The sequence below is a fragment of the Ceratotherium simum genome, chromosome 6 (genome assembly GCF_057802395.1).
Source record: "Ceratotherium simum simum isolate JZ-2026a chromosome 6, ASM5780239v1, whole genome shotgun sequence".
NCBI classification, from domain to species: domain Eukaryota; kingdom Metazoa; phylum Chordata; class Mammalia; order Perissodactyla; family Rhinocerotidae; genus Ceratotherium; species Ceratotherium simum.
In genome coordinates, this window is record NC_141905.1 from 31265814 (window position 1) to 31289913 (window position 24100).

At 44.9% G+C, this 24100-nt stretch overlaps 1 protein-coding gene across 3 annotated transcripts in view; it reads right to left on the reverse strand.

Annotated features, from left to right (window-relative positions):
• The window catches only part of MACROH2A2 (macroH2A.2 histone), a 48902-nt gene extending 24802 nt beyond the window's left edge, over positions 1 to 24100 (reverse strand). Inside the window, exons 1-3 of one of the 3 annotated variants that reach the window (XM_087432094.1) lie at positions 23788 to 24100; positions 8811 to 8928; positions 4067 to 4297 (exon numbers count right to left, since the gene is read on the reverse strand). In XM_087432094.1, coding sequence (XP_087288220.1) covers positions 4067 to 4238 — 172 coding nt within the window. In that variant the 5' untranslated portion in view covers positions 4239 to 4297; positions 8811 to 8928; positions 23788 to 24100. Of the gene's footprint in view, positions 1 to 4066; positions 4298 to 8810; positions 8929 to 23158; positions 23282 to 23787 lie in introns of those variants that run through there. The other 2 variants (XM_087432093.1, XM_087432095.1) reach the window with 2 other exon arrangements.

Below are 24100 nucleotides of genomic sequence, written 5' to 3' on the forward strand. Positions count from 1 at the left end.
CGCCTACTAATTCCCCATCCTAGCTGCCATCAGAATCATGTGGGGAGATTTAAAAAATCTTGATGCCCAGAACATAGTCCAGAATCTCTGGGGGTGAGACCCAGGCATCAGGATTTTAAATCAATCAACTTGAGAACAACCAGGGTTGAGAACTTGGTTTTGGTCCTAACAACCCTTGCTTTATAACAGGCTATCCCCCCCACCCCCCTGCCCACACTCACACATTTCCCAAAGCACCTCTGACTTCCCTGCCCACCATGCATGTCATCTTATTGCGATGTGTTTAATGCTGTAGGAATGTCAGCCCAGTGAAGGCAGGATCACGTCTGTCTGTTTTCCACTATATCTTCAAGGCCTGATCCAAAGGAGAAACTCAGTCAATATTTGTGTCACGAAGGTTGAAGGTCATTTCAAAGGTGACAGGAGACTTTCACACTTTGAACCCCTTTTTTCAAACAAAATCAATTGATGCCCCCTCCAAAAAAATACAACTAACAAAAACCCCCCTTTTATTTACTCAACAATGGCCTGCAATTCCACTAATAATGATTCATTCTTTTGGCTTAAAACTCCTTGTCTTATTATTATTTATTTTTTTTGCTGAGGAAGACTGGCCCTGAGCTAACATCCATGCCAATCTTCCTCCACTTTATGTGGGACACCGCCACACCATGGCCTGACAAGTGGTGCGTCAGTGCGCGCCTGGGATCCTCCGAACCCGGGCCACCAGCAGCGGAGCGCACGCACTTAACCGCCTCGGGGCCAGCCCCTCCTTGTCTTATTAAAATGCAAATACAGCCCCAAAATACAACGTCTTAATGGAATTAGTTATTATACTTTGTCCTGAATGATTTCATCAGCTCTTAATAGAAAGGAGAAGAGACTAATTACCATTTATTAAGTGCATCTTATGCACCAGGTATTTTGCATACACTGGCTCAGTTAATGGAATTAAATGAGCTAGCTCTAGAAACACTTGAAGCTCAGAGAGGTTCAGGAATCAGCCCAAGGTAACAGAGCTGGTAAATTGATAAACCAGATTTACACTGACATCTAAGCCTCTGCTCTCTCAACTTCAGCCTGAATTTGGAGGGGAGAAAAAGCACAAAAGATGGGAAGGAAGGGACACCGAGAAGACAGGCCGGGGCCTCAGAAGACCAACTTTACCTTCCCCGTTTGACCCAGGACAGGGCTGGCTGCTGGGACTGGACCAGGGGAAGGAGTGTCATTGGTAATGGCATCCTTCCAGGTGCTCATCCTCTCTGCTATTTCACGTCCAAACCATCAGCAAATCCTGTTGGCTTTGCCTTCAAAATACATCAGTACTCTGACCACTTCTCGGTACCTTCGATGCCCACTCCCCAACCGCATGGCTCTCAACGGATCTCTGCAATAGCCTCTTGCTGCTTTCCCTGCGTCCGCCCTTGAACCCCTCTCCCCCAGGGTCAGCTCACTTCTGCCTCTGGAGGGATGGAACCCTCCAGAGCTCCCATCTCAAGCTCCCTCGAGCCTCATTTACAGTCCAAGCCCCTCCACGACCCCTCAGCTCCAGCCCTCGGCCTCTCTGCTGCTCCGCCAGCACTCCCAGCACCTGCCTTCCCTCCACCTGGGCGCTGCCCCCAGAAAGGACATGCTCACTCCCTGCCTCCTTCACGAGCCACCCCCCCAGGGGCCTTCTCAGATGGGCACAATTAACAACCACCCACATCCCCCTTCCTGGAACACCTGTCTCCTTTCCTGCCGTGCTTGTCTCCTGGCACTCATCACCATCTGAGGTGCCACATACACTCATTTGCTTGCTGTTTCTCCCCTCCAGAATGCACCCTGCCCCAGGGCAGGGACTCCTGTCTGTCTTGGTCTCTGCTGTATCCTCAGCATCTAGAACAACACCTGGCATATAGCAGGTGTTCAGTAAATGCTTGTTGAGTGAACGGAGGATTATGAGAAATCAATTTGAAAAGTAGGGTGACAGTCTACTTTGGGAGATAAATAAATCTTTAAAGATGTGCTGCCTCAAAGTCCAGAGTGTGACGTTCAGGCTAGAGTATGCATTGCAGTTGGGTCTGGTGCCTCTAATCCAAGATATATTAAAAATCATATAATGGCCCAATTGTATTACCAGGGAATAGTCTAAGGACTTCCTGTGTGCACTGACATGTAGATGCTGACAAATATTTGTTGAATGAATGAATAGGAAAATGTAAACTTTTACCTGAACCAAAGACTAACAGCGATGCCAGTGATTCAAAAGACCAAAGTTTGTTCTATTATGCATGAAGTTTAGACTTTTGCCAAGTGGAGGCACAGGAAGTACTTAATTTTTTGATTATGCAAACATCATAATGGGTTGGTAGCAGAAAGTGCGCGGCTGGGGGTCACAGGACCTCAGGGAATCCCAGCTCGCCACCTGGAGACTGTGGGACCTCTGGGTTACTCAGGGTCTTCCAGGTTCAGTAGGTGATAGGACCTCATAGGTTGTTTTAAAGCTTCATTCACCCCTCTCAAAATCCTTCCTCTGCCTCCCTAAGCTGAGAGTTTTTTCTATCAGATTCTTGGGTCCCCAGACCCAGGGAATCAGATTCCAGTGGGTAGGGGGGAGTGTGCAGCCAGGAATCTGCGTTTTAAACAAGGCTTCGGGCCTGCTGCTAAAAGACTGGCTTTCTCCTCTCAGTGGTCCCTGGAGCAGCAGCCTCAGCATCATCTAGGAGCACACTAAGAAATGCAGAGTCTCAGGCCCCACCCCAGACCTTGTCAACAGCGCCCCCAGAGTGGAAAAGCCCTGCTCTGTCACACTTGACTGCATCGACTTTCAGAGCCTTCTCTCCAACCCCCTAAAGGATCCTCCTGAAGAACTTTTAGCCCAGGAATAAGCCTTTCATTTGCAAGAAGAGAAAGGCCCAAGACCCCGAGGTCTGCCTGATGGACGCTCCAGGGGGAGGTTTCCACGAGTGGATCAAGGCAAACCTTTTATCAGTAATGTTGTTCGGTGAGCGACACCGAAAGGGCAGGACAGAACCAAGCATCTAAAGAGGTGGAAGGATTGCTCTGGAGGGAGAAGCAGGAGAGGCAGAAGGGCCTGGGGACAGAAGCTGGGTCCAGCCTTGCCACGCCCAGGGGTTTGCATGCCGTGGTTGCAGGGGCCTCAGCTTCCCAGGTAGACAGTTTGAGGAGGTTTGCTTTTTACCCCGCTGACTCCCCAAGGGATCTAACCCTGGCGCCTGGGGAATTTGTTAACCTTGGGCACAGTCAGACACTATTTCTCATGGATAAAATGACCCCTCAAGGAACTAATCACACTTATTTATATATATATCTTTATTTTCATATATTTTATATATATTTTTAAAAAGCATCTTTGAAATTGTGAAGTTTGGTTTCTGTTTACGACATAAAAGAACAACAACAAAAAAGCTAAATAGAAAGTCACTCAAATATATAAAGACCACACAGCAAAAATCTCATCTTTTAGCAAAAAAATAATTTTAACAACCAATGTGGAAAACTATTTCCTGTGTGTCCGTTGTAGACAGAAACCACCTCCGTAAAGGAGAGCAGAATTAGAACATTATTGGTATCGGCTTCATGGAGCCCACTGAAGACGCTTTTGATGCTCAGGTCAACGTTATTTACGGACATTGAGTCCTAGCGTCAATACACCAGGAGAAGTGATGTTTAGTGAGGACCTTGAAGTAAAGTGAAGACCCCGTGTTACAAAATGAATAGCAAGCCCCCATCCTCTCCATGGTTTCTGTAGGAACCTAGATTTTTACATATTGCATTTGCCTAAAGCAATACACACCTTTTTCGAGGCTAGTCTCGAAAGGCCACTTTATTGTGGGTTCTCTTCCTTCCATACTGAGGATCTGTCCTTATGCCCTCTTCCCTCCCCTAAAGCCTGCAGAAACTGATTTTAGTCAGGCAGGCAAGCTGAAACCCTGTTACCACCCATGGCAGCCTTGAGACGGCCACAGGGTGAATCAGAGCATCCCTCCCAGCCTGTGTGAGAGGGGCCGAGGGGAGGCCGGTGGTCTGGGAGTGGGTTCCCTGCCCCGCGTGTGCACGTTACCTGCCAGGTACTCGATGACTGCCGCCATGTAGACGGGAGCACCCACGCTAATCCGGTACTTGAACGTCCCTTTCTTCAGGTAACGCATCAGCCTCCCCACCGGGAAGATGACACCGGCCCTGGCTGAACGGGACAGCTTGGACATTTTCTTCTTCCCACTCCGGCCCGACATCTTGCCTCAGTTTCCCTCTCAGCTTGCTGACACAGTGGCCTCCCGGCACTAACTCAGTGCTGAAAAGGAAAGAAGGCAGGGTGAGGAAGGGTGATTGGCAAACATCTTGGGAACAGTGGTGTGGCCCTAGGGCACCGTGACATGCCTGGTGGAGGCAGTGAGACCTGGCTGCCACCACAGGGCGATGCAGGCAGGGAGCAGGGCCACCCACATACACCTCCCCACCTCATCAAGCCAGCCCAACCTTACTGGGAGAGGCCAAGGGAACGGTCACTAGAGAGCAAGGTCACAGTCTGTAGTCAGAAGAATGATGGCCTCCAAAGATGTCCATGACGTCATCCCCAGAACTGTGCATATGTTACCTTGTATGGCAAAGGGACTTTGCAGATGTGATTAAGTGAGGGATCTGGAGATGGGGAGATTATCCTGGCTCATGTGGGCAGGCCTGATGTAATTGCAAGGGTCCTTATAAGAGGGAGGCAGGAGATCAGAGTGAGCAGTAAGAGAGGTGGTGACAGAAGGATTCTCCCCTCAGAGCCTCCAGGAGGAACCAGCCCCGCCGACACCTTCACTTTAGCCTAGAGAAACTGATTGTCCACTTCTGACCTCTAGAACTGTAAGAGAATAAATGTGTATTGTTTTAAGGCACTAAATTTGAAGGTAATCTTACAGCAGCAACAAGAAAACTAATACGGCTCCTTTTTGCCCTCTTTTGCTTCTGCCTATTTTAATACATAGTACTTAGTTAACCTGGCCACGCCTATTATAAGGTTAGCTTTGACCAACAGCTCAGAGCTGGTATGCACTTCTCAGGTGGAAACACTTTTCTAAATTCTCCAATAATGTAGCATTCTTAAAAACAGAAACATGCCCGAAGAGGTAGTTTTATTGAATATGCTGATGCAGAGTAACCAAACATAGCAAATTAAAAGCTATAGTACAACCCAAGCTTCTGCTCCTTGGAATGGGGAATCCAGACTGATTTGGAGGGAGAAACTTCAGAATCAGCACGAACAGGTGACTTCAGTACAACGCACTGAGGGACGTGAACATAATTCGTTGTTATTTCAGGAAACTATCTTTTGTGTGGAGATAAAATTATTATATACTTCTAAAAAGTCTTTGTAAGGCTAAAACTAATTCAGAGAATGGTAATAGAGCTTACCCTGTTGGTTGAGGGAGTAATGTGACCAAAAAATGCAATATAATCCAGAATAAGTAAAAGCAATTTACAAAGGGCAAACAAGCAGGAGCAAAGGAAAGGAAACAAAACTTCTAGGAAATGTGTTAATGACTCAAAGCTCTTTGCTGCCAGGGCAACGTCATTCTCAGCGGCCATGTCCTTTGGGGATGGAAAACGAGAAAGTCAAAAATAAATTGAAATTGGTTCTCTATGTTGAGGCAGCCATCTCAAATTTTGGCTAGGTCAGCTTACCAACAGCCAAGATGGCAATGAAAAGATCAAGAAAGTGGCTAAAAATATGACCGAAGAAAGTGCTAAATGACTGCATGGCTAATATGAAAGATACAAAACCGGGATTTATTTAATCTGGATGGAAGAACAAACATAGAGTTCAATTTTCTGAAGTATCTGATTACTCCATTATGACTGAGCAGTTTTATATAAAAACTATAGAATTAGCCACAAACCCCATTCTCAACACCTTCCTGTCCCCGAGGCAAATGGTGCAAGTTTGAGGCATTTTATTACCTACTTCACATGCGTTATTTTTAAAGGCTCTTACCTACTTACTACACTCCTATTTTATGTGTCGTTTTGCCACCAAAAGGTATAAGTATTCATCAAAGTTAAGTATAAGCAATGATGAGCAAACAGCCTTCGAACATCATCTCTTTGAGCATAAGGCACAGGGATAAGACTACCACCGTTTTTAGAACTTTCATATTTTCCGTGCTTCTGCTGCCCAAGGCTGCTAAGTCTCATAAATCCACTCACAGATATCTCTCTTGGAGGGAGCACGTAACTGCACATGAGGATTATAACCATCAATTTACATTAAGGGAACTTAGGGCAGGCATCGGTAAATGTCCGGAGAACCTGCTGTTGGTCATCACTGTCCCAGGGGCCAGGGACACATAAGGCAATGTTAAATGGCCCCTGTGCTCAGACAGAGCTACACCGCTCATGTCTGCTGGCTGGTGGTGGTGTTCAAAATGCAGGTGGCTCCTGGTACAGTGGAAAGAGCCTGGGGTTCGGAGCGGAAAGCCTGGACGTGGTCCCACTTCTACATAACCAGCTATGTGAGCTCCGCATGTCATTCGTGTGGGCCTCATCTGTAAAACAGGGAGGTGACTACTAGATCCTGAAGGTCCTTCTGGTTTTAAACATTCCAGTTTTTGTGAAATGCACTTTCAAATGGTTTTGGAAAAGAAGCTTAGTCCCTATAAGAAATGAGTTCTAAAGAGTTAAGAGCCTGTGCAGGTTCATGGTGGTGTATTAGTATTGGTGACTCCACTAGGCCAATTATGTGCTTTTTTCAGCTACTGGTAAGTGGGGGGAGGGGGAGGATTAGTAGGTCTGGTTGCCAAGGAAACCACCCGAAAAGCCCATCACAGGGTGGATGTGCCCTGTGGATATTGTGCGTACTGGATGGTCACCGTCTCTCCCACTGGCAGAGAGAACACAGAGCACAAATGCCACAAGGGCAGGACCCCCTCAGCTCCCCGCCCCCATTTTTCTCAAACGAAAACACTCAGGGAATGACTAGGTGTGCAGGAAAAAGCCACCTAGGGACTTGCCCAATATCAGCCAAGAGGAGTCAAAAATTGCCCTAAAAATTGGAAATTAGGACCGGCAGTAGAAGGAAAACAGGTGACTTTGGGGGATTGATGCCTAAAACTCTCGTGAAGATAAACTAGCTGAGGAAGGAAAACCAGGCTTAGATCAAATAGAGAAACACACCAGCTGAAAACTGTAAAATGTAGGGAAGACCTCAAACATAGCACTTTGTAACAAGACTTTCTCTGGCTTCCAGACTTTCCTCTAGGTTAGAGCCTTAGACAGAGCAGGGGACGCAGTTTCATTCGAAGCCTAAGTGGGAGATTGACTGTTGCCTGTGCTTTAACAGGGCTGGAGAGTTCTTTGTGCCTCGGGAACCCGTCTTTTCAGACACTGTGCTGGGTTTAAGCAGCTGGGCACCTAACTCCTGGGCGCCAGGGGCTGGGAGGCCCCTGCACATTGTAAGACTCAGACCACATCCAGGGATCCCAAGGAGAGCAGGGAGGAAGCTGATGGGAGCTGACATGTCATGCCTCCTGGAACCCACAGATGGAAGGAAGTGCTGCGCCTCCTGGGACCACTCCAGAGAAGACCCTGCTTTCCAAAGGGTCTTCCTGCCACCCAGCCTGTGCTGGACTCTGCCTGGAGCTGGGAGAAGTTGTAACCCCTAACTTCCTTCTTTTCCAGGCCACCCTTTTCCTGGACTCTATCCACTCTTGGGAAGTCAGGAGTTAAAAACTTAAAGGGGTTTTTATCTACTTCCTGTGAATCTGAATCTCTCTGTAGGACCACTCATCTAAGGAGAAAAGAACTATTGCAATGTGAAATGTGTTTCCATCAGACTAAGACTTAAATGTTTACATTTATTTACCTTCTGCTCTAAAACAAATTTTGCTCTAATTAGGCAAAGCTTAAGGACTGTAATGCAATATGTTTGTTTACATGTTGGAAGAAAGAATATGGTTGGATGAAACTCTTGGAACGGTTACAGGCACTCTGTGGGTGCCCCCTGGAGGCCACGTGGCCGTGCTCAGGTGGCCCCATCCTCCAGGCTGCTGCCCGTGAGATACTTAAGAGGAATTGGGAACCAGACCACATACAACCTAGATCTACAATATAGCTGTCCTTTCACATCCGAGACGCCAAGAATAACCAAGGTATAAGTCTTGTAATTATTCGCAAACTGAATGGGAGAGTTTTAAGCATGTTAACAGTGGGGGACAGGACAATAAAACTCAAAACTCAGTGAAGAAGGGGGGAGAATGCAGTGCTGTCTGCTCATTCCATTTCACCTCCGAGAGCACAGCAGTCAGAAGAACAAAACTGGTTTGTGTGTGCTGGGGAAGAGGGCATATGCGGACTCTGTTGTTTTGGGATTTATTTCTGTGATGGAGTTTTAAGCCCATGAGGACACCGATGAGTTAGATTTTACAGATATCACAAGGGTAAATATTAAATTGCAGCACTGATTCAGACACGGGCAATAAACTCACACCAGCCTCTTCAAATAACTACTGTATTTCATTGAGTTTATGATGCTCTTTTTTTTATTTTTTACATTTTACTGTCTCTAGAAATCAGTATGCATCTTGCAATCTATGACATCATAGATTCAACGAAAGACAGTATTTATGGAGCATTTATTATTGAACAAGAAACTACATTAGATGTTGTGAAATATACATGGCTCTTGTCTTCAAATATTTTCCAATGAAGTTGCGTGATAGACCATAATAAAGTTTCAAATGGATGCTAGAGACATGGTTCCCAAACTGTGTGCCAAGGCACTCTGCGACACAGCAAGCTTTCAAGGGAAATACAGTGATACTCACCCTCTGTTGGACCCCACAACTACCAGCTCACAGTGATTCTACCAGTGGTTCACGGTGGATTGCACTATCTTCCTCCTGATGATGTCCTATCTTTGCAAAGCTGAGTTTTTGGCTGTTGCTGTGATTAAAAAAGCAGGTGTTGGGTGAAAATCAGTGTGGAACAGAAAATGAGAGTGGCAGTGTCCAATCTGATTCTTTTTTTTTTTTTTTTTTTTTTAAAGATTTTATTTATTTTTCCCCCAAAGCCCCAGTACATAGTTGTCTGCCATAGCTGCACATCCTTCCAGTTGCTGTATGTGGGACGCGGCCTCAGCATGGCCGGAGGAGCGGTGCCTCGGTGCGCACCCAGGATCCGAACCCGGGCCGCCGGCAGCGGAGAGCACGCACTTAACCGCTAAGCCACGGGGCCGGCCCTCCAATCTGATTCTAAGGTTTGAGAAATTGTGCAGTGCCCAATAGGTGCACACATCCTATTTGTAATTCATTGTGGTTATTTAAGAATGGGATACAAATATTCTTTTTTTCTTCTAATTCATGTGTTAATACTTTTTCAAACAGCTACTAAATCGTTAGGACATGAATACTTATTAAGTTGTTTGGACCTAACCCCTTAATAAATGGAACTGATAGGCATTTCTTCTGGCCTAGCGGCTCTGAGAAAAAATGACTGAGACACTAAATTCTCTGTGAACTGAGAAAGTTCGAGAGCTTCTCTGTTAGGGTCCACCACCAACAAGCTGAAACAGATAATTATGACTTGCTCAAGGTCACCTTGAAGCAAGGTAAACAAGAAAGTTAAAGGAATTATTTAAAATCTTGAGTTCATTATACCTTTAAATCCAAGAAAAACTTGCACAGAGTAAAATAAAGCAAAAAGGTAAAGAAATGTGTAAAACGAAAAGCAACAGTCTCCCACTCCACTCTTTCCACCCCCAACTCACTTCCACAGGCCATTCCACATAACAATTTTTAACTTTAGTTCTGGTGGTTACCTCCAAAACCGCTAATGTTTATACTTCTACTTCTCGATTTATTTTCACTTTTTGATGGTCTCTATCAATGCCTGTCTTGAAAGGATGAGAACTTAACTTATTTTTCTCCTCCCTTTTCTGATTGTTGACAGTATATTTTCATTTTCATTTCCTCCACCGATTGCCTTGGGACCTTTAAATAATATACTTCGATCTCTATTTCTGACTCCACTAACTTTAGGGATTCTCTCTGAAGTCATTGGTATGTAACATGAGGACGTGCACGCCCAATATGTCGCTGGTCCTCTCCTCCCTACTTTATCATCCTATCTCCACCTCTGTCTTCCCTACTTTCCATTGCCCTGATTCATAACGTTTATATTTTGTTCTATAATCACAGTGAGATCTTCATTTTGTCTCTAGGTTTATTTTGAAAATTAAATGCCCATAAGCAGCATTTATACGATCAAGACTTTGTAAACACTGTTCCCTTCAGAGTCGAGTGGGGTGCTAGCCCCACATTTCCTTCTCTGTGGGCCAACACTAGGACTCCTATGTCTTTTTTTTGTGTGTGTGCGAGGAAGATCAGCCCTGAGCTAACATCCACGCTAATCCTCCTCTTTTTGCTGAGGAAGACCAGCTCTGAGCTAACATCTATTGCCAATCCTCCTCCTTTTTTTCCCCCAAAGCCCCAGTAGATAGCTGTATGTCATAGTTGCACATCCTTCTAGTTGCTGTATGTGGGACACGGCCTTAGCATGGCCGGAGAAGTGGTGCATCAGTGCGCTCCTGGGATCCGAACCCGGGCCACCAGTAGCGGAGCGCGTGTACTTAACCGCTAAGCCACGGGCCGGCCCCGTATGTCTTAATATCAAGAAGTGGATTCTCTTTGTTCTGAAAAAGTGTTGTTCAAAATCATTCCACTTTTTGCTTGGCTTCACATTTGGATCATGTCTTTCTTGTATAGCTACCCCCCGCCCTGACATTACTAATTATGGACAATTCTATTCTATAAAGTAGCCGGGAACAACAGTGGAGTCATGAATAGTCAATATTCTTTCTCGGGTTAACAGGGTTAGGGTGCCGTGAGCCTCTGGTCACAACTTTTTCATCAGCGGATCAATACACAAACTTGTTTTATGCGTGTTTCTGTTTAAAGACACCTTATTTAATATGTATTGTTGATTCATTAACATTGAATTCACAGCAAATAGCACTTCAACTTATGCCTGAACGAACCTTATCTAACACATGTATTTTCTCCAGAAGGCACATGGCAGCCTTCTTGTGCTTAGAAACGCTAGACAGCACTTCAGCACTACTCTTGGGGGCCATTTTAAACAGTGAAATCAGCAACACCAAGCACAAAAATGTGAAGAACATGGCACTAAATAGACCATGAAAAGCACACTTGTTTACAGTGTGAGATGAAACAGGAAGGCCGAGCGTGGCCTTGTTTGATCTCAGCTGGGAAGGTGCGCAGTGGGTGGCTCAATTTTTTTGCTGCTCTGTGGCATGTTCTTGAACGATCGCAAAAGCACCATGAGTATTGATTTTGGGGTTGCAAATACATTTTAGTGAGTAGGTGAATTTGCAAATATGGAATCCATGAACAATGAGGATTGACTGTATTTTTCTTTGTTCTTGTTGACAAAAGAGAAATGTGCCTTTACTATATCTTAAAAATCACCCAGCTCCTCACATACACTGCTGTTTGCAGGGGCTGCTTTCTTTCCAGAGACATTCACCCTGAAGCCCTGTGACCTCGGGCTCGTGTGGAACGGTCGTCTTACCCAGCGGTTGTCCCAGGACTGTCTTCCCGGCTCATCCCTGACCCCACGACTTCCTTTCTTGGCTTTCTCCCTTGTTTTCTTGGTATCTGCCTCATGTAACTCTTCCAAGACAGTACAGAGAAGTAAACCTTGTTTTCTTACACAAATGGAACTGTCTTTATTGAATGATCTTTGGATTATTGTTTGGTGGGGTATATAATTTTTAGCATCAAAATCATTTTGCTTCAACACTTTGCAGCCAATGATCTATTGCTTTTAGCAACCAGTGTTACAGAGAAGTTTGGTGCCCCCCACCCCCAAGCTTTTATATTTTATCTTTATGTTCTAAAGTTTCACAAGGATCTGTCTAGTGTGGGTCCTCCCCCACCCCATTCATCCTGCTCAGCATTTGACAATAAGCTCGTTCAATCTGAGGACTTGTGTTTCATAACTCCAGGAATTTTTTTCTGTTATTATTTATTTCCCCCCATGTCTCTATTTCTCCCACTTTTCTCTTTACTTGTCTCGTACTGGGATGCCTGTAAACCTGGTGTTGGATCTCCTGGATTGCTCCTCCAAGCTCTTCTCCTTTTCCTTCTCTTTTTTCAGTCCTGTTAATATGTAATTTTGGTAATCATGTTATTAATTTCCAAGAGCTCTTTCTTGTTCTGTGACTGTTTCTTTTTTCTAGCATCCTGTTCTTTTATGAATGCAGCATGTCTTTAAATCTCTCTGAAACTAGCCAGGATGTGTTTACATTATCTTCTGTTCTCTTAAATTGTTTTATCCAGTCAGTCGTCCCATTTATTTATTTTTATCTTTCTCTTTCATGTTGGCTTTCCTGAAATGTGTGCTGATCTTTGGTCACGCATTCAGTTAGGAATGAAAGACAAGGTTGATTATTACAGGCAGATAGTGGAAGTTTTCCTCCACTATGGTTTGGTAGACCTGGTTCCTGTTTGGGACCTCTGGGTGCGTATGTAGGTCTTGCCAATTAGCAGGCATCACCTTAGAGTGCCCAGTTAGGAACTGAGAGCCCCCTAATAGCAGAATGAGGGAGCTTTATTTTGTGGAGGCATACCCATCCTAGAAATTCTAGATCTGCCCTGAGGTTATTCGAGTTCTTTAGAGAGGAAACTTCAGACTGTTAGTTTGGAGGATAAATGCCAGGTTGCCAGAAACTCTACTAGAAGTAGGGGAGGGAGAGAGGCCCTTCACCTGGCTGTTCTGGAGACAGACTTCAATGACTCCGCATTTCTCACCTGCCCACCTCCAGGGCAGCTCCCTCCTGCTTTTATTCTTATCTGAGGCTTTCCCTGTGACGCCATCCTCGTGGTCCTATGGACTTTCAGTCTGCAGCAATTTGTTGAAATCTCCTGTCTGCTGAGGACCAACACCAGCCCCTGCCTCTTTGCTGTGAAGTGTTGATTTTCTTTGTACTTCTTGACCCTGATTTCTGTGGGCTCTAGAGAAGGAGCACACGGGCTCAGAGTCCGTCATTTTGAACTGCAAACTGAAAATGTCATTTTAATTTCACATCTTAACAAACATCATTTGGGAATTAGCCTAGAAATGAGTGTGCTGGTAAGGAGAAAAAGCTCAATGGTTTTATAATTGAGTGATAAACGTCATATTGAAAAATTTAGATCACTTTCACCACCAGGTGAGCCATTAGAAACCAACTGGTCTTGAGATAATTGAAGAGTATAAAATTTTGTACCAAGAGATTACATAGGACTCATTAATATAACAGAATCAAATTCAGTGTGTCTGTATTTGCCTGATTGTAGCCTATGGGATTCCTAGAAACAATATTTAAAATTATACTGTAATCCCAGAAGGAAGGAGAGGAAAGAAAGGAAAAATCCTAAGCATTTGCTCTTATTGAATGAATTCCTTTTGGTGAGAAACAGCAAACTTTACTTAATTCACTGACAGCCTTCATGAAAAGACAAAAGATTCTGGTTTCTTTAGACCACAATTTTCTTTTAATTCAAATAAGTTCTTTGTCAAGCATAAAGATCTGGTAAAGAGTAAACCATTGTTCTATGCCTCAAACAACTTGACATTTTTATTATATGTAAAATGATGAGGAACATGGTAAAACTCTAGCCAACAGCAAGATGGTCCGTTAGAAGCCACCAGCAATCCTGAGTTAAATGACCATTTTTCTGCAGTCAAGCTTCTGCAAAGTGGCTTTTAAAAAGACAGAGCAGTCAGTCATTGGAGCTGGAGCAATGATTATAGGCCAGTGTGTCACAGGTGAGGTCTGGCTGGGCCGAAGAACACTGACAAAGGATCTGGAATTACAAGACAGCTTACTTTAAAGTACTCATTTGAGAGCATTCTCTTCAAAAGTATACAAATCAAAATGCTTTCATAGATACCTTATTTTAAATCTAGAAATAAGAGGTCTTATAGCTTTGTAATAATGGAAATGAATTAAAAAAAACTCTAAATACTGTTTTCTGAAATATGAACATGAAATTCATAACATCATCCCCTAATGGATTTGTGGACTCTTTTAAAATTGCTGAAATTTATTCACTTTATTCATTTTTAGTCCCCATGATATTTCCCTAACCTGTAGTAGTGTGCTTCAGAAAATTTTATATTGTAAATATTTATGAAACAATGAAGTAGACACTGCAATGAAGCATCTTTACTCTGTCAGTTCAAAACGATCCTTTGGGAAAATAAAATGAGATGAAATAAAACTAGGTAGGACATAAGGGAATTCAATACAAATATATTAACAATGTGTAGAAATATATTTTTAAAGGCATAAAAAAATCTCTTAGTCTCACACCTAACAGAATTCTAATACATTTTGGTGTGTTACTCTAAGTGCTGTATTAAAATAATGATAGTTTGTTAGTATTATTTTGTAGCTGTAAAAACCATTTTCAGTACTATTAGCTAAATCACTTGCTTTATTACACTTCCATTTATGAACTCCAAGGGCAAATCATTATTGCACAAGTAATACTTTCCAAACCATTTTCTTCCAAGGCCACCTTTAAGTGAATGAGAATAGTCAATAATTTTACCGTCATATATGTTAAAGCACATTAACAATTTATAACGTAAAGAGCTATATCAAATGGAATTTCATCAAAATGACACGGGGATCAAATTAACCAAATTAACCAACCATGAATGTTAGAACCAAGCATTAACCCAAATTATTTAAATTACACTATTGGATTACAAATCATTCCCTTTTTAAAAAGTATTTCAAGTCATGTCCTGGAATAATCCAGCGGGAAGCTCAACTGCCAGCACATTCTTTATAATTCAGAGGCAGAGAATGTGTGGCCATCTCGGGCATTCTAGAGAGGAGCAGAGCGCGGGATGGGAGCAGACAGGGAGTGGACTTAGGATATCTGCCCCTACCGCAGCACACAGTGACTTTTAACACATTTTGTTGTTTTTGTTGAACTTGAGCTAAGGTTAAAGTACAAGTCGTTCACATACATTTCATTTCTTTGTTACTAGTCATATGTTATTTTCGAATATAAATATATTTGGCCACCTATGGTACTCATTGGATGAGAAATGAATATAAGCAGATGTAAATGGATGCATAAAAATAACTTTAGTTCTCTTTGAATCTGAGTTAGCAATGCATCCCAGAAGAAAATGAACCCATTTGCCTTCCTGAATCTATTTATTCATTGAAAACAAAATAAAAACAAAACCCTTTACTGGGTCCAGCCTGGTCTCTTGTCTTTTGGCTTTTTTGGGAATTGACAAATAGGAACAGTGGGCAAGCTGTCCTGTTTCCTCAAAATCTAACAGTTTCAAATTAGTAGTGAGGTTTATTGTTATACACAGTGGCCTGTCTTGCCTCTCTGAGCAGGGGACTGGCTTTGTCTGAGTCAAGACAAGCTTGTTAGGTGGGAGTGAGGGGATGGGGGAGCTCCCTTTGGGGGTGGGAATGAGTGTACCAGTACGAGACAGCAGGTGGGCTGCAGCCCCTGGTGCTGCCTGACTCACCAGGGGCTTCCAGAGACACCCATGACTGCTGGGCAACTGAGTACATAGGTGGGACAAGTTGTGGGCTCTCAAAGCTAGAAGAGACTGTGTTCTAAGCAGAGGCAGCTGCCCGGGAACCCCTCTTCCTCCATCCCCGCCCCGCCCGCTCCTCCCTACCCTGTTTTCCTTACTGTCAGTCCTCAGGCAGGGGTTGTACTGTGAGGACAAGTGGCTGGGGGGCTGTGGCTTCAGTTGCAGTGCTCTCTGCTGGTGACACGCACCGTAGCTCCCTGGTCGAGGCTGTGTGGGTACCCCATAGCCCCTGGGCCCTGGCCTGTTGTATCAGCTGCACCAGGTCAGGGCGACCACCAGCCATAGAGTGCCGTTCCCTCTGTGGGTAGAACCAGCTAGACCTCTAGGGGGCATCAGGGTGGTGGGACAGAAGGTGCAGTGGACAGAGGGAGTGTGTGGGCGCTCCAGTTCTGCACTGATCAGCTGTGGCCCTTAGGCAAGTCAGCTGACTTTGCAGAATCTCTCCTTTGCTCAAACAAAACCTTTCAGGAGCTCTAATACATCAAACGATGGAAGGAAGGGGAGTTGTGCTGGTTGGAGTGGGGAGGTGCCTGGGAACCTCGATGGCTTGGTCCCCACCTTTCCCGCCTTGGGCCTCCGAGGAACTCTGGGCTCCGTGGAGCTCCATCTGAGAACCATTGCACCAGTGGACACCTGAGGTCCTTTCCAACCTGAAACATGCTACTATTCTACCAAGATGCTCAAAATGTCACTCCTTCTGACCCCCCTCTGTTACTTACATTCATAGAGATGGAACCATTGGGTAGAATTAAGTCACATCTAGGTGATCTTTCCTTTGAAGTCACTATTCCCTCGCCTGTGATAACCACAGAAAAGAAAAACTGGACCTGAAAAAAATCTGCTTTACTTTGTTTGCGGGGCTGCTTCTTCTTCACCCCAAAACAATAATCTAAGCTGTTTACTAAATTACAGCTGAGGTGAAAATCCAGTTTAGTAGTAAGGGGGCAACACTTGAGTTGATTACCACCTCACCGAAATTCTGGAAGACTCATCAATTTGGAAGTTTAGCACTCTGGTGGGGAACCCAGTGAATTATCAACTGATCTAAAAGTTTATGTTGTGTAATGTATAAGCTACTGGAATCTACCTTTTCATAGTCTACCACCACTATTTAATTTTAATAGTTTTATTGAACAGTGAAGGCAGCACAAAATACAAGTTACATAATTCTGTGTATATACCATTAGTAGTGCCAGGGCAGTAAACACAGGGCCTGGGCTTTCCAGGGTAAGTTGGATTTTATTTTGTTTATATTTTTGGTCTGTTGTCATGGAAACACCCCAAATTTAGGCATCTAAACTATATCATCAGGACTGCCTCTCATATCCAGAAACAACCCCCAAATCTTTGGTCAGACCACATGTCACAATTGGGTCACTGTAAACAATATGGTCGCTGTAGCTAATTCTTCTGACATCACAGAGTCAGCTGAAGTAAATATCCCCGTACCGAGGCTGGTGGTCCTACGCATATTTCCACACACATTTCTGTCAAAGCATGAGAATTTTGACTTGAATTACTCACTCTATTCCAAGTCCAAATTGGCAATGCCAGTCAAATAAATCGGGCAAAGTATGATGGATGGCGAGATGGATAAATGAACAGTAAGGGCTTCAGAGAAACCACCAAATTTATCTTATTTAATACTTCTGACAAGACAGTTTAAAGTACAGTGTTATGTGGCTCAATCTGATGCTCTTTATCTTTCATTTGACATAGATAAAATAGTGATGCAAATAAGGAGTTTTAAAATAAAAATTTGCATATATTAATATTAAAATGAACATAATCTGAGAATCATTGGAATGTTAGCAGCTCCTTGTTTTTACCACATGGATGTAAGGATATACGGCTGTGAAGTGAGGTTGCCTGGGCTGGAGCCCTAACGCTACCACCCACCAGTTGTGTGACCTTGGGCATGTTCTTAACCTCTCTTTTCTTTTCTATAAAACGGGTGTAATAATAGTACCTACCTATAGGGCTATTGTAAGAATTAAGTGAGTTAATACATATAAAGTGCTTGGAACAGTACCTGGCAGGTAGTAGGCATTTAGTAAATATTAGCTATTATGACTTATTTCCACAAAGGAAACAGTTTTGGAGAATTATTTTCACAGGATGCAGGCTAACATTGTCCCTCCATTTCAAAAGCAACTACAGTCATGTGTCACTTGTACGTTCTGAGAAATGCATCATTAGGCAATTTCATCATTGTGTGAACATCACAGAGTGAACTTACACAAACCTAGATGGTATGGCCTCCTACACACCTAGGCTATGTGGTACTAATCTTACGGGACCACCGTCATATATGTGATCAGTCATTGACCGAAATGTCGTTATGTGGCGCATAACTGTACTATAATACTATAGCGCTTGATGTTGTGTGTATGATAACGTGAAGCTTAAAACTCAGCAACATCTTTCTATTTCCCTCATTGATCTTAGGAGCTGGTGCAAAGGGGTGGTAATGAAATTTTAACCCTGAGAAAACTCTGAGAGCCACGTAATCCATTGAGAACCTTCACAACAGCAAATACTTTTGTTTTTCCCAAGGCTGGGCACTTTTGGGCCCCTCCTAGTCTAATCCCGTATTTCCCAAATTCCATCTGCCTGAGAATTCACAATCATTGTGATGTTAGAATCATACAATTTCACAAAATCATAATCTTAGACTGAAAGGGACTTAAGTAATAATCATTTAGTCTCCCCTCCTAATTTTGGTCACAATAAAAGGTGTGGCATGGGAGGGGCAGTGGTCATTAAACGACTGGTCCATGGCCACACAGTCTGTGTGAGACCAGACCTAGAGCTAGCCTCCTTACCCCCACTTCAAGAACCCCTGTCTAGGGTTGTTTTTCCTACACTGTGTTGTATGTTTCATCTCCCGTGGCACCTAGCATAGTGTTATATATACAATTGACGTTCAGTAAATATTCCTTAAATGAGTGAATGAATAAAAGAAACCAGCCTTAACTATTTGTCTCAAAAGCAGTTTGGGGTTCCCTGTGTGATTTTTTTGGGAAATGAATTTTCTTCTCAACACTTATCTTTCCCTACACCCTAATTCCCAATATAGCTCCCAATGTGCATCCAGGAGGAAAAAATCCACCAGCCTCAAGTTTACACTACATTCCTTTTTAAAATACCGCCTTCCAATACCATTGTTAGAACTCATATTCTCTCCTAGCTCATTTTTTTCTTTTAAGTCTAATTTAAAGTATTCATAGAATCATAGAGATGGAAGAGATTGTGAACTGTTCATTGAGTTTACTCCTCAACCTGAACCTTGGCGGGGCAGGCCAGGACTCAGCCTTGCAAGGGAATTGACATAATCCTGTCGAAGAAACGGGAGGAGCTACCTGGAGCACCAGGCTTCCTCTACCTGCCTCGTCCCTTTTCCCCTTCTCCCTTCAAATCCTACCGCATTCTCTATGAAGCCTGGCCCAATCCCTCCCTCCCAGCCTAGAATTCTCTTCTCCTTTTAAAAATTGTTGTAGCATGTTATTTGTGACTTTTATTACACATCATCAATCACTTTTAAATTGTTAAATGCATTTAGTTAGCCAAGCAATATATTAGTTAATTCAAATTGTAAAATTTCGAATAATATAACAATGGTTATGGATGGGTATGACTAATGATATGACTAAACTCCTCCTTGACAATTCCTCCAATTCTTGTCTTCTAATGGGTGTCTTGTTCTACATCTTTCCTATCCATTCATGAAGGCATTTTTACTTATAGAAATGCAGTTTTATTTTGCTTATACATAAATGGCACTATACAGTATGATTGTTCTGCAATTTGCTTTTTTCATTAATAATATGTCTTGGAGACCTTTCTGTCTCAATATATATAGACTGCATTCTTTTTTAACTGCTGCCTAATTTTCCAGAAGACAGATGTGCCAGAGTTTACTTAGCCATTCTCTGTTGATGGCCATTTGATGTTTTCAACTTCAGAACTACCAAATCTCCGCAACGGAAGGGAGTTACATAATCTGTGCACTTGTGTGCTGCTTCCCTAGGACACACACCAAGAAACAGAATTGCTGGGTCACAGAATGTGCACATTATTAATTTTAACAGTGCCAAACTGCCCTCCAAATTGACTATACCAATTTACACACCTGTCAGCATTATAGAAAAGTACCCGTTTTCCCACTAGCTTGCCAATATTACTCACTTTTTACTTTGTTTTACCTGCATATATATTTTATCTCCTAGGCTTGGGGCTGTAAGCACTCCGAGAGCAGGGCCCATGACTTCCTCATATTTGCATTCCTTTCCCCATCTGGAGGTGTTTAATAGTTGTTGTTCAATGGTGTTGAATGGTCTCTAACCATAAGGTCTTTGCTCATCTCTGTGCAATACTCACTTTTCCAAAGCATTTGCCAAGATTGCATCTAACTTTGAGGTTATTTCTTAAGATTGTAAAACATTCTTAAGAAAGTCGGTTGAAAACAAACAACCCGATTCAAAAATGGGCTGAGAGGGGCTGGCCCAGTGGCGTAGTGGTTAGATGCGCGCACTCCGCTTGGGCGGCCCAGGGTTTGCAAGTTCGGATCCCGGGGCGACCACCACTTGTCAAGCCATGCTGTGGCAGGCGTCCCACACATGAAGTGGAGGAAGATGGGCATGGATGTTGGCCCAGGGCCAATCTTCCTCAGCAAAAAGAGGAGGATTGGCAACGGATGTTAGCTTAGGGCTGATCTTCCTCACACACACACAAAATAAAAATCGCCAGAGGATATGAACAGACATTTTTCCAAAGATGATATACAGATGGCCAACAGGCACATGAAAAGATGTTCAACATCACTAATTATCAGGGAAATGCAAATCAAAACCACAATGAGATATCACCTCACATCCGTCAGAATGGCTATTATTAAAAAGAAAAGAAGGGGCCGCCCGTTGGCGTACTGGTTAAGTTCACGCACTCCGCTTTGGCAGCCGGGGGTTCGAGAGTTGGGATCCCCCTTGCCGACCTATGCACTGCTTGGTAAGCCATGCTGTGGCAGTGTCCCATATAAAGTAGAGGAAGATGGGCATGCATGTTAGCCCAGGGCAAATCTTCCTCAGCAAAAAAGACGATTGGCAACAGATGTTAGCTCAGGGCTAATCTTCCTCAAAAAAAAAAAAAAAAAGACAAGAAATAACAAGTATTAGAGAGGATATGGAGAAAGGGGAACATTCATACACTGTTGGTAAGAATGCAAACTTATGCAGCCACTTTGGAAAACAGTATGGAGATTCCTCAAAAAATCAAAAATAGAAATACTGTATGATCCAGCTATTCCACTTCTGGGTATTTATCCAAAGAACATGAAAACACTAATTCGAAAAGATATATGCACCCCTATGTTCACTGCAGCATTATTCACAATAGCCAAGACTTAGAAACACCCTAAGTACCCATCAAGGGATGAACAGATAAAGAAGATGTGGTATATATACAATGGAATACTATTCAGCCATTAAAAAAAGATGAAATCTTGCCATTTGTGACAACATGGAAGGACCTTGAGGGTATTATGCTAAGTGAAAGATGGAGAAAGCCAAATACTGTATGATTTCACTCATATGTGGAAGATAAAACAAACAGGTAGATACAGAGAACAGATTGGTGGTTACCAGAGGGGAAGGAGGATGGGGGGAGGGTAAAGGGGCACATTTGTACGGTGATGGATGGCAACTAGACTTTTGGTGGTGAACACAATGTAGTCTCTACAGAAGTCGAAACATAATGATGTACATCTGAAATTTATATAATGTTATAAACCACAGTTACCTCAATAAAAAAATTTAAAAAATTGAAAAAAAGAAAGTTGGTTGAATTTTTGCACAGCCCTCCCCTGGAACAAATTACAGACATCTTTCAAGTTGCCTAAGACAGAATTCCCTCCTGCTTTGCTGGCAGGAGGCAGTGAAAACAGACCTGGTTGTCTCAGACAATAGCTAGCAGGGTGTCCCACCCACTGGGAAACAGCAGACCAGAGGTGCCTCACAATTCCTGGGAACTAGACAGAGAAGGAATAGTGAGGGAGTAAGGTCAGAATCTTTGGAACATTCTGGATCCAAGGAGGTAAATTCTTTTATAGAGTTTTGAAATAGAGGAAACCATTAATAATGTCTAAAGCATGGCAATTAACGAATCCAGGTGAGGAGAAACTGTGGCAGGGTAGGAAAAACGAGTGGAGAACTGGGCATATTTTTAAAGGAAATTAGAATACAGGAAAGAGAGGTTTTAAACGTGTGAATTATGCGATTCAAGATAAGCTTTTCCTCCAGGCGGTGCCTATATTTATTTATATGATAATCTTGGGCTACAGCATTTCTAAAAATCCATGAGCGTGGTTCCAAATTTTGGCGCTCTGAACATTTATTTGAAAATAAGAAGAGTTTTCCAAAGGAGTAAGAGACAACTTTCAGTTAAAGATGAACGCATCGAGAATTAGGTGTAGCTTAGTTTGTGTTTCACAAAGGAACTGGTCCTAAATAAGAAACAACATAAACGAAGACACATTGTTGCTCTTAATGTTTCTTTTTCTCTCACCTATTGAACCGTTTCAACAGCAACTGCGCAGCCCAGTGAGGGTCCAATTGTATTTCGACACAAACACAAACGAGGAAAGTGAGGAAACCTTTCGCCATGGTGTATTGATTCTCCCCAGGGGAATGTGCTCCTGAGGTCTGGGGGCTTAGACCTCAGCCCTGGTTTGAATTCCTCTGAGCTGGTCAGAGGCTGGACTGCTTCGTCAGTTCACCAGCGCTGTTGGAATACCAAAGCTGCCTGTACCATCAGGGCATGGGGCCCTGGTTCCCACTGCACCCTCCCCGCCCAAACACACATGGACCCGCGCTTTGGTTTCTCAGCCCATTTCTTCTCGCCCCTTTCAGCCCTTCACTCACTTGGGCCAGTTGCCAATAAACCCCAGCAGTGACCGGGCCTAAATCAAGCCCGCAGTGGCCCATTTCCCACCAGGAACAATCAAAGCCTGGACTCTGCTGCAAGAAGGCGCATTTGGCCCTTCGCAGGCTTTAATGCCCTTTTGGCCATTGTTGTGTGGAACAAAGAGGGCAGGAGCGGAGAGCGCCCCCACGAGGAAAGGCGGGGAAAGACACTCACGGGCGCGATTTAGGAGGCGGGCGAGGCTGGGAGCCCGGGGAGGCAGGGTCGGTCCCTGCCTGCCGCGCCCCTCACGCGATTCGCACAGCGTCTGGCGCCCGGCGCAACCCTTTCCTGCGTCGCAGCCACTTTACTTTTATTCCCCCTTTCCTTATTATTATTTTTCCCGCGCAAAGCGGGAACCCGGGACTGCCCAAGCGAGCCGCGGAGGGGCCGCCATTTCCCGGGGAAAGCGCTGCGCGCGTCGGCACCGGGCGCCCCGGAAAGGGAACCGGAGGGGAGTGCCCGGCTCCGAGCCCTCCTCCGCGCCCGCCCGGGGCTCACGGCCGCCCGCGGCGCCCGGCTGGCCGCGCAGCAGCCCCCCGTCCTCGTCCCCGCCGCCCCGCGTCCGCAGCCTGACCTTCCCTGGCGCGGCCCGACCCCGGACCAGGTCTCTTTTCTCCGTCCGGCGCCTCCGCGCCCCTTCCATTGTCAGCTTGGAGCAGCCGGCGCCCAACTCGGGCGGGCACCCTCGGAGGCCACCCTCGGAGGCCCCCGATCGGCCCTGCGCGGGATCCCTCGGCCCCTGCGCAGCCCACCGCCCCCGGACCATCCCCCCTCAGCGGCCGGGCGCCTCCCTCCTCCCTCTTCTGCGCCCCAAACTCCGCATCCCCAGGAGCCCTCCGCTCCCTCCGTGTCCAGCCTCGCCCGGGGCCCGCTGCTGGACCCGGCATCCCTCCACCTCCCTTCCTCATCGCCCAAGATGCCCCTGGCTCCTCGCCGGCCGCAGGAATTTTACCGCTTCTTTAGCAATCCCCTCCCCCTCCTTTATTTCCCGAGGAAGCAAGTTGGGCAGCTTGATTTCTTAATTTTTCTTTTTCTTTTTTTCTTTTTTGCGGGGAGGGTCGACTATTCGGGGTGCGCCCGCAGGGGCTGGGTGGCGGGAAGAGGCAGGCGGTTCTCTCCGGCCCCTGCGCTAACCCAGCGGCGCGTTTTGTTTCCAGACCCCGAAGCCCCTGAACAATAATGCCATCGCCATGGCGGGCTCACCTGGTGCTGCGCCGCCTGCTCCGGGCGCCCGTGCCCTCTGCGCGCCACTCCCGGGCGCAGGTTCGGCCCGCGCGGCGCCGGTGCCGGGCAGGAGGACTCTTTGCCTTTCTTTGGGTTCTATCTGTGCGTGTCAATGGCGGCAAGCGGCAGTTCTCCGGGCCGCGGATACTAGCGGGGGGAGGAGGAGGAGGGAGAAGGGATTGCTCCTTCTCCACATAACCACCTCTAGGAGGAGTCGCTCAGCCTCATCCCCCGCCAGCCCAGGCTCCGCGATGGGTCCGGGGCTTTCGGTGGGGCTCGATGAGCTATTGTC